The following is a 15154-nucleotide window of genomic DNA, read 5'->3' on the forward strand; positions in this document are numbered from 1 at the left end:
TTACTTTTTTTAATTTCTAATTTCTGTGTAATGAGAGAACATACCTTCATCTCAATTTTAATTCTTGATATTTAGGGAAATCACTTCAATCGATACACAAGAAAATTATTTTAATTGCCATTTAAAAAAATGTTGTCATGATATTTCCCAATGAATAATTGGCTTTTCTCGTTTAATTCAGGCTCTCACTTGTTTCAAATACATCGTGACAGCCGTATAAATATGGTCATAATTTTCGAATAGCCAAAAAGTAGAAATTTTAGATCAATGGTTTTCTCTCTCTCTTAACCAAACTTCTCCAAGATCCCCCCCCCAAGGGGTCTTTGGAGAAGTTTCACAGAATCCGTAAAGTTGGAGGAAACAATTAATTTATTGTCTTTACATTATGTGCTCGATATTATTCTGCAAAAGGTACCGTGACCCTCAACCTATCTGGTACCTGGTCTTCATCCTATCGGCAGAGGAGGTCTCCGGCCTTCATCTTATTGGCAGAAAGAGTCCGTGAAACACAAAAGATTAAGAACCCCTACTCTAGACGCAAAAAACATATTGTGGGAAATTACGAAGTATTTTCTATAAATCACGAATGAATCATTGAATGAACATTATCAGTTTTATGTTAATTTAATATAGCTAATATTTTTTTAAAAATAATTTTCGTTAAAGTGTTTTAGAAAAACATTGTTTTCTTCTGTTATCTTGATAAAATTAATAAAGTAATTAAGTAATTTGTAATCAATAAATTCATCTTTTTTTAATTTCAGTATTCAAAAATTCAATATTCAATATTTCATAAAAAATGTCCATAGCAATATTTGTGCCTTTAGTGAGTGAAGAAAATGAGGGTAAAATTGAAAATCGGTTTTTGACGTAATATTCCATAAAAGTCTCAAAATCTATGTTTTGTCCAAAGATATGGGCATCATCTGATTTTGTTCGAATTCGATAAATTTCGTAACTTTTAATGTACTCCAACGTTCGTGATCCAGATGTTTGGTAAGGGATTGGTTGTTTCCGGATCATCGAGAGTATTAGATTTCCTAGAGATTGATCCAGAATCAAATGAACTCTTCATCCTGAAAAAAAAATATCTCTCCACGGAGAAATCTATCTCTAGAAAAGCCAAAACAAATTCTCCGCCCTCGAATTGGGCACCGCCCAGATCAGAGCGCGCGCCTAGACACCGCCCAAATGAGCTCGCTTCCAGTAGGAAGACATGTCTCTCGTGGACCTTCTCTCCTCGTGGCTAAGAAAAGTTGTGCTAAGAAGGGGGCCGAGGAGGTGGAAATCAAAGTTTAGATGGCAAACTTTCTTCAAGTCAACCTCTGCTCCACCATGTGCTGACAAATCACCGACAAATATTTTGGGATTCATCCACACCGTCTGGTTTGAGTGCGGATTCTACCCGAAGAATTACTACTACAGTTTTTACACAGTTCATTCAAAGTGTTGCCGGCATATGCAGATGGGATAATGAATCGGAGCGGAGATTTATCTCCCGCAACCTCAGAAACTGATTGTTCAAATCACTGTAGAGATCAACCTCCACTCGTGAAGGAGCGGATGCCATTTTCTGTCGATGCACTGCTGGGGTCTGATAATTTTTCTAAGAACTCTGTCCGCGATGTCACTAGGTTTACGGTTGATGACATCTTGGATGTGAAAGCTGAAGAACAAGCTGTAGAAGACGATGACGAAGATTATGGAAATATTCCTTTCCCTCCATCGGCAACAGAAGGAGAGCAGCTATTACCAATAGCATGGACACATCAGCATATACCTGGCTCTACAACGCAGTGGCCACAAGTTACCTGCCCAGGATCACCGAGCGCTAGTAAGTTGCTTTCATTGCATTTATCAATTACGTCAAGTAAAAAAGCAGAACCTTTTCCATCAAAAATTGTTTTTCACCTAATCTTTAATTTGCCCTTAAATGCTCATTTTTTTTTCGAGCTGATAAATTTTTTTATAGACACGTATTGGAAGGCGGAAAAATCATTTAAAAAATATATATTTCGAATTGTGCTGCTAAAACAGGGCCTTATTGAAGACGTTCAGAGCCTCAAAAATCGCACATAAAATAAATTTTATCGAAGTAATATTACTTTCCAAATATATAACTACCTTTGTGATTCAGACTAGAAACAAATTCGTATTGCAATTTGTGTGTAGGCGGGATAAAGAAGCTGTGCATATAGAAATGTCTTCTCTACTTGTCAATACAAGATTCATTGAAGATGCATCTTCATCTCCACAAATAACCAGTCTCTCAATGAATATTGTAAAGAAGCTGTGTTTAAAAAATTCAAGGAGATTCGAAAACACGATCCGGACAATCTCGGCAACATACGCGTGTCTGAGGACTTTGGACTCAATACCAGGAAGGTAAGATCTTTCCTTTACCCGTTTATGAAGGAGGCTTACGAATCCGGAAAACAAACTAAACTTGTTCGAGGCATTTTATACATTGATGGAATTTCTCATGTTTATGATGAAAGAGTGAAAAATGTCGTGAAATAAAATCTCAGACCCGGTAATCATTCGAACTCTACAAACGCGCTTCAAAACGATCAAGTTTTAATATAGATGGCCTCTGCCTGTCTAAATCAGATGAGAACATTGCATTAAACATTTTTATTACAAATGATCACACCAGCCTGTTTTTAATCATGATAGCTCTTAATTCTTGTCTAACATTCTCATTTCCAGTTCTTAATAATAATGTGATCTTCACATATTCCCAAGGGATCAGCATGATCCGTCCAGGGAATTTTTTAGTGTTAGTATACATCCATGTCCGAACCGGGATTCGAACCCAGACCTGCACAGTGAGAAGCTAGTTCCCTAACCACTCGACTGCCAGGCGACAAATAATCTTATAATACCGATTTGAATAACTGTCCCCCTAGTGCTGACCAGATCAATAATTTTTTGGAAAATTCAATCTTAATTTATAACTTATCCGGTTTGTCTAATAAATTTGTTTCCCCACTTCTCCAGATTATTGCTTGAACATATACTTATTTTGTTAGAAACGTCGTCTAAATAATTTTGTGTTCCCAGACACTCTTCGGGAGTATTCTATTATACAAATCGAGTCTCATAAACAGTTTTTTGTAGGTAGATCGAGTGGAGGCATTAGGTTATCGTAAAAAATGTTTTGGAGTGTTCATGTAATTGTGAAATCTAGATTTTACCTTGCCATTGAAGCCGATTTTCAAAACATCAAAACATGTTTAATTGTTGCCAATTATTTTCCATCAGATACAAATACAAATACAACGCCACAACAGGCAAAATGCCCAACGAGGTGGCTGAGAAACCATCTCGTAAGATATATGATGAATTCAATAAATTCCTTTTAAATTTTTCAGAATTATCAGCCGCATACAGATTTATAATTCTGGCGGGTGATATGAACACTCGTGTTGGGAAAAAACAGAATATTTTGAATTTGACCGACTATAACATTCTAGAATCTCCCGATTTGAGAAAATCGGTAGACAAAAATATCAACTCAAGAGGAAATGCCCTTTTCGATCGTGCTTAATATATGCAAATTTATTTTCTGCAATGAAATTAAGAACTTTGTGAATAACTCCTAACTGTAATTGATTTCTCATATGTTTTGTTTATATTTTTATCCCCATGTAATGTTTAAACTATTTTTTAGTTCTTTTGCCTCTTTTCTCCATCCTTTTCCCCCCTTAGTTATTCTTTTGTTTTATATATAATTTTGTGTTATGTAATATCTTTTTTTTGCCACCAATTGTTAAAGGCCAGCGGCCAAAACAATAAACTTGATTGATTGAAATTCGGATTGCAAACATAAAGGTAAAAAAGAAATGCGAACAAAACATTTTCACAAATTAGCGAAATCACAACCATACATGATCGAAAACAAAGAGTTGTCGTTGACTAAGAATTTACCAGTCAATTCAAAATATGAAATGGAAGAAATGACCTCACCTTATGTGCAAAGGCGATTCTGAATTTTTATCTTCAAACCGGCTGAAGTAATGAATGTTTAAAGAACCCTTTTTGCACATATAAAAAGCTACACATTTAAGGGTTAAGTCTTGAATAATGGCTCTGTAAAATAATCTCCTAATTTTCAATTTCAAATTATCAACCTAATCTTTAAATCTCATTCGTGTTGTGCGATACTTCATTATGAGCTAAACAGAATCAATATGCAATACATATGTGAGAGAATTTAGTGATTTCAATTTCGTTTAATCCGATTTTTTGTAATTCAGCTGATCCTCGGTCCCAATTAGGCCAGTTAAGGAAGATTCTTTCGTATTTTTGAATTGAAATCAAGACAGCAGAGTAATTAATTCAGACTCATTCATATCGAGCATTTGAATCTTATCGATACTTTATAACTTCGTCTCATCTGAAACTCGTTCTTGTGGATAGCATTTTACTGATATTAAAGATTTAAAAATAAATTTATACATAAAAATCAATTGATTTCACTAACATAACATACAAGAAAATACATTGCATGAGTTTTTCCTAAATATTCAACAGAAGAAAATGGTCCCCCTGTTATCTACACCCTATGATTAAGTTTTCTTAATTGAAATCAATCAAATGTAAACTCAAGCAAATATACTGATAGAATAGCAGCCTCCAGAATAGCAGGCAATTTTTATATGCATTAGGTCAAATGTTGATGTCTCGAAGATACTGAAATAGGAGAAAATTATTAGTTGAAATATGTTTAGTGTGTGTAGGTTACCAAAGAATAATTGAAATCAAGGGAACATCTGTGTAAATAAAAAAAATCAAAATTCATATGACAATATAGTTTTTGGACAGTGAAGAAATTATTCGCCTACCTTATTTTCAAGTTCGTAAGTTTTGATAATTCCCTAAATGTGTAAAAAAAGAATCTTCGAAGAAAAATAATTATCAATAAGATATAAGATAAGATATCAATAACATCAAGAAGAATTTATTAAAAACAGATTTATTAAATGTTTCAACAGATATTTCAACAATTAAAACATTTGATATTTTTGAATCAATATAACAATGGTTAAAACAACGCCAATCGAAACGATATTGGTTTTCTTTTATTCCCAAAACAGCATCAATAAAGGATTGTTGTTTTCATCGCAAGTACACTAATCATTCTAAAAAACCAACACTACATACTGCTTTATAAAAATTCAAAAAGTTAAAAATAATCGGAAGAATGTGTTCATTTCAACACATAAAAATAATTAAATGATAATCCTCAGCATTTTATGGACATAAGATTCTAGTTGAATCAAGTTCCAAATTATCCTTTTAGTGCATGAATTTTATTATTCAAAATTTACTATTTTAAACAATATTTTACCATGGTACAGTAATTTACCATAATTTTTTTAACCATATTTGTAATAAATTTGAAATTTAATTTGAAATTTCCAATAATTTTTTATAGATTGGAACAGAAGAAAACTATTCAATTTTTTTCTTTGGTGTTAAATAAATGGCATAATTTATTATCAATTGATTGCAGTTTATCAACTACACAATATATAGGAAGGAACACAATATATATTGAAGGGTTATGGAATAATTAGAGCCCGGAAGTTTAGGCACTAAAAATTGGTCAAAAAGGCATTTATAATTAATGGTAGAAATGAAAAATAACTAAAAGCTAAGATAAAAAATATATATATTGAGTCCGAAAACTGGCTAAGAAAATGATTGCACTTAACTCCATCTACTGTTTCAAATTGTAGCTTAAGTTGGATAAATATGCAGTTATTGTAAATTGATTTCATGCCGAAAACAGTGTTCGTGGTCCCTCAAGATCAGGTCGATTTCAGAACTACCGTTATCAGAACCCGTAGAAAAAATAATCGCGGGCATTTTCGTGTTACGAATAATTTTCGTTTATTTGTTGTGTATTAGTTTGGAATTTTCATCATAATTTCTTTTATATATAGTTGAAACACAGATGCTACACCTAGTTTACTTTTGTAAAAAAATTGTTAATTTTTTTTAAAATTTATATTACCACATATGCGGGACTCCTTCAAGCCCGGTGTAGCCGTACCTGTCACACATCTCTGAGGGCGGCTGTTAATTTAATCGAATACAGAATATGTATCTAAAATAAATAGTCATGGTTGTTTGCAGTGCAGTTAAGCTGTAAAAAAACCATCAAAACAACATGGGCTCCAGGGCCAGAGCCCAGCCCTGTGAGCTCCTACCCCGCCCTGTGGGAGTCCTGACTACTGATGACCTCTTGGGGCACTCATTGGTCAGTTATACATACACGACGCAGTTCAATGCGTGAACAAGACGTATTATGTGAAGCGTGGAAGAAACAAAGTTCTAACTTTTCTCTTACATAGGCTGCGTTCATCTGAAACAAAAATATCCATGTCTAACACTATCCAGCCAAAGCATAGCAACACCAAGTTATATCTCTGAGGTACTCACACCTATTCGCGTTTAAATGGGACTGGAATGAAAGGTGGGATCTTTCTGATAAATTAAGTTGGAGATTTTAAAAAAGAGCAATTCTCTCTCTCTTGTATGAAGTTTTCATTGCTCAAAGTATCCAAGTTCTACAGAATACGACCTCTGAAATTCAGAATAAACTTAAAACAATGTTAAAATAGGCATTTATGTCAAGAAAAATTCAAAAAAAGACATTTTTACAAAACAAATGGAAAATATTCAAAAAGGCATTTATGGCACTTTCCCTGAACTTCCTTGCTCAAGAAATAATAAATGGCCCATTGGTAGATTCTACAAATATTCTATCAAAATATGTAGTTTAAAATCAAGAATTAACTTCCAATTGAAGGTTTTATCCATAGATATTTTATAATTTGATTAATATATATATATATAGGATTTAATTTTTTGCATTGAGATATGAATGTACTATACGTAACTTGTTATTGCCGAGTCCTTACGATAAATTCCATCGAAATTCCGTACGATATGTCATACTATGAACTTAATCATTTAGATATGAACTAATCTACCCACTTTTTGTGCCCGAGGATCAATTTGATACTTATGGTTTTAACCCGCAAATGCTCTTTTTTATTAGAGCTGACAATTTTTTTCTTAGTTAATGGCACGTATTGAAGGCCGGAAAAATCGTTAAAAAGTCTATTGGAAATTATACTGCTTATACGGAACTTGACTGAAGACGTACAAATCCTCAAAAATTGCACATAAAATAAACGTATTGAAGTAATATTAATTTCTATATAACTACAAGGTCGAGTACACTTATAATATACCCTGGTTATACATACACTGTGGATATGACATACGGTTTTGCAATCCCCCGATTTTTGGCCCATTCACTTCCATATATTTTTACCTCTGTTATTATTATCCCGCTTAAAACATACACTGTGAATTTAACATACCAAAAACACTCTCGTAACCTACAAAATAATTCGGATATAGCATTCTCCTAATAAAAAAACTGGAAAAATGAAGCACAAAACTGAGGTATTTTGGAATTGGTTATATTTATTATAGTTTGTCATGCTCCCACACGGTGGGATAGGAGCTCACAGGGCTGGGCTCTGGGGCCCCATTTTGTTTTGAAGTTTTGTTACAGCGTAAATGCACTGCAAACAAAAATGGTTATTTATTTTAGATAAATATTCTGTATTCGATTAAATTAACAGCCGCCCTCAGAGATGTGTGACAGGTACGGCTACACCGGGCCCTGCGCTTGAAGGAGTCCCGCATATGTGGTAATATAAATTTTAAAAAAAATTAACAATTTTTTTACAAAAGTAAACTAGGTGTAGCACCTGTGTTTCAACTATACATAAAAGAAATTATGATGAATATTCCAAACTAATACAACAAATAAACGAGAATTATTCGTAACTCGAAAATGCCCGCGATTATTTTTTCTACGGCTTCTGATAACGGTAGTTCTGAAATCGACTTTATCTTGAGGGACCACGAACACTGTTTTCGGCATGAAATCAATTTACAATAACTGCATATTTATTCAACTTAAGCTACAATTTGAAACAGTAGACGGAGTGAGTGCAACCATTTTCTTAGCCAGTTTTCGGACTCAATATCTTAGTTTTTATTTGTCATTTCTACCATTAATTATAAATGCCTTTTTTAGTGCCTTTTTGTCTGTCTGTTTTGTCCAATTTTAGTGCATAAACTTCCGGCTCTAATTATTTCATAACCCTTCAATATATATTGTGTAGTTAATAAACTGCAATCAATTGATAATAAATGATTCCACGTATTTAACACCAGAGAAAAAATTGAATAGTTTTCTTTTGTTCCAATCTATAAAAAATTATTGGAAATTTCAAATTAAATTTTAAAAGTGAGCCAGTAGCAACATGCAGATGATATCTTGATGTTTTTTTCCACAAGAAGGCCGTATGGAATTTTTATTATAACGAAAAATTCATTATCGAAATAATTGCATTTAACTAAAAATAATTAAATTTGCACTGTGATGGTGTACAGCTAAAAGTGCCATCTGTTTGTAAAAAAATTAACTATTCTTACAATAATATTATGCATTATTTAAAGAGAGTTTACATCTTTCTGTATTTTTCTGTGAGACATTCATGGAATATACTCTTCAAATTATTGAATGTTTATTTTTCTGTAACTTTTGGACCACTTGGCAGTGATAAACGAATTTTGTGATAGGTGAAAGCAGAAAAATCCGTGCTGTTAATAGCATCAAAAATCTCTACCTATTGAGACTTTGCAAAAGCATGTTGATTGGTCACAAGTAGGATACATGAATATTAGTTGTTGTTTTTTTTATTTATTGTATTACTGCTGAATAAAAACCACTATCATAAACTCGAATAATATCAGTGAAACCAATTAAATTACAAAAGAAATAGATGAATGTTCTATCCTGTATGTACTGCAGGTATGTATGCCTTGTATGTACTTCACAGCTCGAATAAATTTTCGAAATTCCTCTGGAGATATCGACCAAAAACTATATTCATTCTATATTAAATTTAATTACGTGCTGCATAAGCTTATTTTGTTCGAGGCAATCTCAATAATGCACTTTATGCATGCATATAAGAATGACCTTACCTTATGTGCAAATGCAATTCTGAATTTCTATCTTCAAATTGGCTACAGTAATGGACGTTCGAAGAACCCTTTGCACATATGCAAAGCTACGTATTTAAGGGTTAAGAAGTACTAAACATTAGTAATTGCACTTAATGCGTACAGGCAAACGTTCAAAAAGTGGAAACACTAATTTCATGGATTTGTTTTTAATACCAGTTATTTAAAATCACGGATAAGTTAAGAAAAAGTAATGAATCAGGAAAAATATTTTTAATATCTTTAAGGTATAGTCAGTGTTTTTATACAGGGTAATTACTTAATGCCTTAATTAAATAATCATTTTTTTTCTATCATTGGGTTATTTCGTTCAGTTTATTTATTTTGACATCACATACACGTGTGTTTTGTTCAAGCGTTTCTCTTATATATAGCATCAGTCACATGTCTTCGCTCATTTGCATAAAGCTGTGGGCGTGTTTGTGAAATAATCAAATAACATAAAATAATCAAAACACCAATTTTTGGAAAATCCCTTATCCAGGTACCCTCAGTCAGTAACTTAAATTACAGCTCACAATATCACGTATATCTTTCTGAATTTTCACAACATTCAGCTGGAATTTTCATATAAGTTGCACTATATATCTGGCAACCAAATTATGAGAAAATAAAATAGATATTTTCTGTTCATGCGCGATTAAAAATCATTTACTAAAAATGTTCATATCTCACTAATGAATTGTCACATTCTAAATTCCTACGCAAGGTGTCTCATGCGTAGTGCTAAATTTTTGTAAATTTGTTAAAAATTGGTTGAAAACTCCGCATGTTATAAGCGAAACACATGCCATGAAAATTGGAATTTTTATAGAAACAATTGTCTTCGTGAATATATGTGTTATTCTTACGAAAATGCACACAAGTATTGCACAAAGTAATTACAATATTTTGTGAACGTTACAAATCATTTGCAGTTTTTTATCGGACAGGATCGATCAAAAACCGTTTTTTCTTATTTAATTTTTTTTGTCGGTCCCTTGAATACACTCGTGACTAAATTTTCACTGGAAATTGTGAGTACAAGCATAGAGTTCACGTGACCAAAATTTCAGAACGATTTTCCCAGCATTTTTCTAAAAATTCGAGAAAATGTCTAAACTCTAAAAAGGACATACTTTGGAAACATAGTGTATAACAAAACTTTTTTTAACAATAACAACACTTTCCGAGTAACTTATTTATTTTCAAACGAAATTCAGACATGACAATGAAAATCTCATACAAACATTTGTTAAAACCACAATTTAAATGTTAAACATTCAAAAATAAAGTCCAAAATAGATTAGGCGGTGTAAAAATACATTTTACAAAATGGTACGAAATTAGCATAATGTATGCAAGTTGCTTACATTACAAAGTTACATTACTTTTCTAAAGCATTACAAAGTAATGTAATGCTTTAGAAAAGTTCAATTTTATTTACTGTCTATCACCCACACAAATCTGCAGTCTATGTTGATAAGCATGATAAATCCCTTACAGGAGATTATCGTACTCGTATAACCTTATAAGGTCATATAGTCAAATTAAGACCTGTTTTTCAGAAATATATGCTAGATATTTTACAAGGTTTCCTAAATTTGATAAAGTACAAATAATTTATGTATTTAGTAGCTGTTACCCGTGGCTTTGCTCATGTGGATTTGGTAATCTGAAAATTACTCGGCGATGATTCCCCAAACATAACATTTGAAGGATTAATAACCCCCCCCCCCTAATTTGGTAATGTTACGTCTAATTCAAGACGTAAATATAACCAAAGTTGATTTCACACTGTAACAAGTTGTAACAAAAACTATTTTTGAAAATTTAAAGCGTAAATGAAGAGAGCAAAGTAACTGCGTCACTGCAAGTAGTCAACTGAATGGTTCTGAAGAGTTTCCTGGCACTTTCGCAAGATAGCAGTTTTGTACATGCAAATTAGAGAGAAGGGCGAATTTAGGGTAGGGCACGGGTTTCGGGCACTTTCCTCTAAGTATTTCATGCCAGATTAATTTTTTATAAGTAGTAAATTTGCAACGGCATTAAGTCAATTTGTGACACACCACAAAAATTTAGTCTTTTATGGAGTACTGTAGATATTTACCTATTACCATATCATTATGAAGGAGGTGACCGACTACCTTCAAGTGACAAATTTTGTGGAAGTTATCAAAGTATTTTTATTAGCTTATTTGACAGAGTTTTTTTTTTTGCAAATTAATGCCTTTAAAACAAGAAATTATTTTAGAAAGCATTTTCTGAAGATTTGTATTTTTTTGATATTTCATTGTATGTAAAACTTAATTTCTCAAATATTATGAAAGCTATGTACATGCGAAATGTATTTTTATTAAATTATCTCATAGATGAAATATATTATATTTAAAGATGAAGTATTGAAATCTTTTGTCAAAGTTCACGTGCTGTTTAAAAAAAATGAGAGATATTTAAAAAACCGCGTATACTGTGCAAGTTCCAGCTTATTGCACAGATATTTGTCACAGCAGCAGCAGTAGTTTCCAATGTGCAATATCTGGCGTAAATAATGGAAATAGACTAATTTCAAGGGCAAAATCACAATGAGATAAATAATTTACAATAGTCTGAAAATGTTACTGAAATATTGCCACAATTTACTGAATCTTTTCATTTTATACCATATTATAATTGAAAAAATGTTTTGTAAAAACTATTTTTACTATTTAAAAAACTTTGAAGGTAGTTATGTGCTTCAAGGGAAGTTATTTTTTGTATACGCAAAGTACCATGCATAACAATCCTGGACTTTTTTGTGGGATCATTTCCTGCGCTATCTATTGAGCATCGATTTTATTTATTTATATCAACAAAATGCTGGTTGCACTTAAATTGCGAAGAAAGAAAGAAAACCCCCCCCCCCAAGATAAAAATCAAAAGAAAAGGACTAAATAATGGCAAACTGCACACACATACATGGGGGGCGCGGTAGCCCGGTCGATAAGATACTCGCCTAAAGTACCGAAGGATGTGTAGAGGTGTCGCGAGTTCGATACCCGGTTCGTCCTTGTCAGGAAACTTTCCTGACACAGGGGTACAACAAAAAACGGCGACTTGACCGCAGAAAAAAATTGCTACCGCAGGGAGTTCCCCCATCGAGGGGTTAGCGCACCAACTTCTCGATGAGTATAAAAAAAAAAACAAGCCTGCCGTTCGGAATCGGTAATAAATTGTAGGTCCCGGTCTAATTAGCCCTTGTGTGCAGAAAATGACCGTGGTGCGACAAAAATGATCAAATGATCATACATGGGGGGCATTAAATTAAAATGGGTATCTGATCAAGAAACTCGAAAGGTCAAAGCTTGATAGTCTTTTGCAAAATAACGCGTACGTCGGTGTACAGACGAGTTCGGATGGAAGTAATTGATGGGACTAGATACTTATAAAATGTCTTCCAAGTCCCCCCCCAAAATTTTCATTGTCTTATTTGTGTTCCGTTTTAAGTTATTGCCGTTACTCCCCCTTGAAATTTTTTGCCTCGTCACATTTTTGATACGAGAAGAGATAGAAGTCCATTAAATTTTGTTTCGAAATGAGATGCCGGATTTTTAGGTGGTGAAGGTAACCTATGAGGAATCTGCCATAGACTCAATTATTCTGTACAAAGGTTTTTAACAACTGGCTGTTGTGAAGATGAATTTTTGGAAAGAGAAAATTCAACTGCCTTCGTGGAGAATCGAACCCACGTTCTTTCACTTTCCGGGTGAACGCACTAGACTACAAAGGCAACGAATCTCTCGATCTTTCCTTGGAGCCCGTGTACACTGAAAAGGACCGTACATGGACGGCCGGACCTGACTCAGGCCAAGCACGCAACTACTGACGATGCCACCAGATGGCGACTTATGAAAGGATGACGTCATCCTTTCATGAATTATTCTGGTCTTCACGTTTTCGATCCGGATGTGGAATGAAATTTGATGGCACTTCCTTTATCGCTGCTCATATCAAAAAAAGTGACCAAACAAAAAACTCAAGAGGTACGTCCTGTAACTTTTTTGTGCAGACAGCATATGCATGTAAATGACACATCTCTGGGACAGTTAAACTCCAATTGTCACACGAAAAATGAGTAGCACTTTATTCCTTCTTTCAAAGGGAATAAAAGCTCAACGGTTGATTTCAAAATTAAAATGAAATACGAAAAAACTTCAGGAAATAGTGATAAATTCATTTTTGATAGTGGCACTTCATGTCATAATTTAAAGAAATTTAAAAACTAAAATTTTCATAAAGCTTCATAAAACTATAATGTCTGTTAAAATAAAATTTGTGTCTCTCTCACCTACCTTGAACTACATTTGAATGAAAATTTGAAAAAATATTGGTGATTAAAATTCTTGATTTGTGCTTGTTTTTCTTGAAAAAATAACTGTCAAAGTTTAAAAAATTTAAAGACCTCAAAAAGGGAAAATAATCGAAAAATTTAATCACCGATGTTTCTTCAAATTTTCATCCAAAAGTTACGGGATGGAAATTTTTCCCGTAACAGTTAGCGGTGCCAATTTTATCATTTGACATTTTTTCGATAGTAAAATTTTTTTAAAATCAATAATTATAATAAAACCACTATCTCAGATGAATTTCCTTCCTTTTTTTTGCTCATGTTTCTCTATCTATATTTTACTTTAATATTAGTGGAATTTTACGGTTAAAATTTCATACCGAGTTATTCCATAATTCTCCTTTACTGGCTAACCGTTGATCCTAGAAGCGTACTGCCAATGCAAATTATCCAAATAACGCATAGTACTCAGATAGGTCATTCATGTTGCAAGGGGTTGTATAGTTATTAAAATAAATTTACTTTTCATACCGACACCCTGTCCTGAAAAACCCAATTAGAAAGTTGTTGCCCAGTCTATCCTTAGGCCAACAGAAAACCTTCTTCGTTTCTAAGTGATATATTCGCTGATATATTTAAATTCAAAATTGGAGAAAAGTTGGCATAAACTAACGAACAACGCTTCTTTACATCATTTATGCTACTTTTTCCCCCACTTTTCTCCGATTTTTGAATTCAAATATCTTAGCGAATAAATCACTTAGAAACGTGAATTTTTTTTGGACCTCAGAATAGACAGCGCTGCAACTTTCTAACTGGATTTTTGAGGACAGTGTCAGTATAAAAAAATTTTATATTTTGATAACGGTACAAACTCTTACAACATGAATGACGTATCTGAGATTTACATGTTATTTGGATACTTTTTCCTAATTCCTCTAGGATCAACAGTTCGACGGTAAAATTCGGCAAACCACCACATGTGATTGAATTAACAGATTTTTTGCTCATATATAATTTAAAATGACCTTAAGAATTCGCATTTATGACTTGATATGTTCTTGTTTCAGAATCTGTTGATAGTTCAAAACTCCAAGCCATGAAGTGCCAGCTGCGGAAACACAAAAGCAATAGAAAACCAAGAACACCTTTTACAACACAACAATTACTGTCTCTAGAAAGAAAGTTTCGATCTAAGCAGTATCTGTCAATAGCCGAAAGAGCCGAATTCTCCTCTTCACTGAATCTTACCGAAACTCAAGTCAAAATTTGGTTCCAGAACCGCAGAGCGAAAGAGAAACGACTGAAAGAAGCCGAACTGGAAAAACTTCGTATGGCATCAAGACCTCATTTATTGCCTCCAGCTTTTGGATTTGAATTTGGAGCTTCACCTTTCCTTCAGGGACTTCCAGCAGCACAGTTTGGTTCCATACCAAGGCCGATATTGGGGCCCTTTGTGGCTACTCCTTACCCGATTTATTCACTGTCGTCAACACCGTGTCCTCAGTAATGAAGTAGATTCCTATAGTGAATAAAAAAAAGATTAACGAGTTTTAAAAAATATGATCGTCATTTCATCGAGAAAAGCATACTGTTCAAATGAATCATTATTATAGAAAATAAAATGAATGCACATAATAATCATTGAGTTTGCGAGTTATCTTTATTATACGTATATGACAAACTTTTGGCATTCGTAATAGAATATACAGTCAAGTGCCCATA

At 33.2% G+C, this 15154-nt stretch overlaps 2 protein-coding genes across 2 annotated transcripts in view; one reads left to right on the forward strand and one right to left on the reverse strand.

The window, feature by feature from the left end:
• The window catches only part of jhamt (juvenile hormone acid methyltransferase), a 77066-nt gene that overhangs the window by 43344 nt on the left and 18568 nt on the right, over positions 1-15154 (reverse strand). The window lies entirely within an intron of this gene.
• On the forward strand, positions 1191-14972 carry LOC149084906 (homeobox protein XHOX-7.1-like). Its single transcript, XM_089233864.1, has 2 exons — positions 1191-1834; positions 14500-14972. Exons 1-2 carry the CDS (start codon positions 1474-1476, stop codon positions 14937-14939), a joined length of 801 nt encoding a protein of 266 aa, XP_089089990.1. The 5' UTR covers positions 1191-1473; the 3' UTR covers positions 14940-14972.

The sequence above is a fragment of the Pholcus phalangioides genome, unplaced genomic scaffold (assembly GCF_987345545.1).
Source record: "Pholcus phalangioides strain wild (caught in Gottingen) unplaced genomic scaffold, Ppha-v1.0 ptg000007l_1, whole genome shotgun sequence".
Lineage (NCBI taxonomy): Eukaryota > Metazoa > Arthropoda > Arachnida > Araneae > Pholcidae > Pholcus > Pholcus phalangioides.

Excerpts from the sequence above, each read along its gene's own strand:
- LOC149084906 (XM_089233864.1), top strand. The coding sequence starts at position 1,474 with ATGAATCGGAGCGGAGATTTATCTCCCGCAACCTCAGAAACTGATTGT. Across the intron at positions 1,835-14,499 it reads CCCAGGATCACCGAGCGCTA|AATCTGTTGATAGTTCAAAA; the intron begins GTAAGTTGCTTT and ends TTCTTGTTTCAG.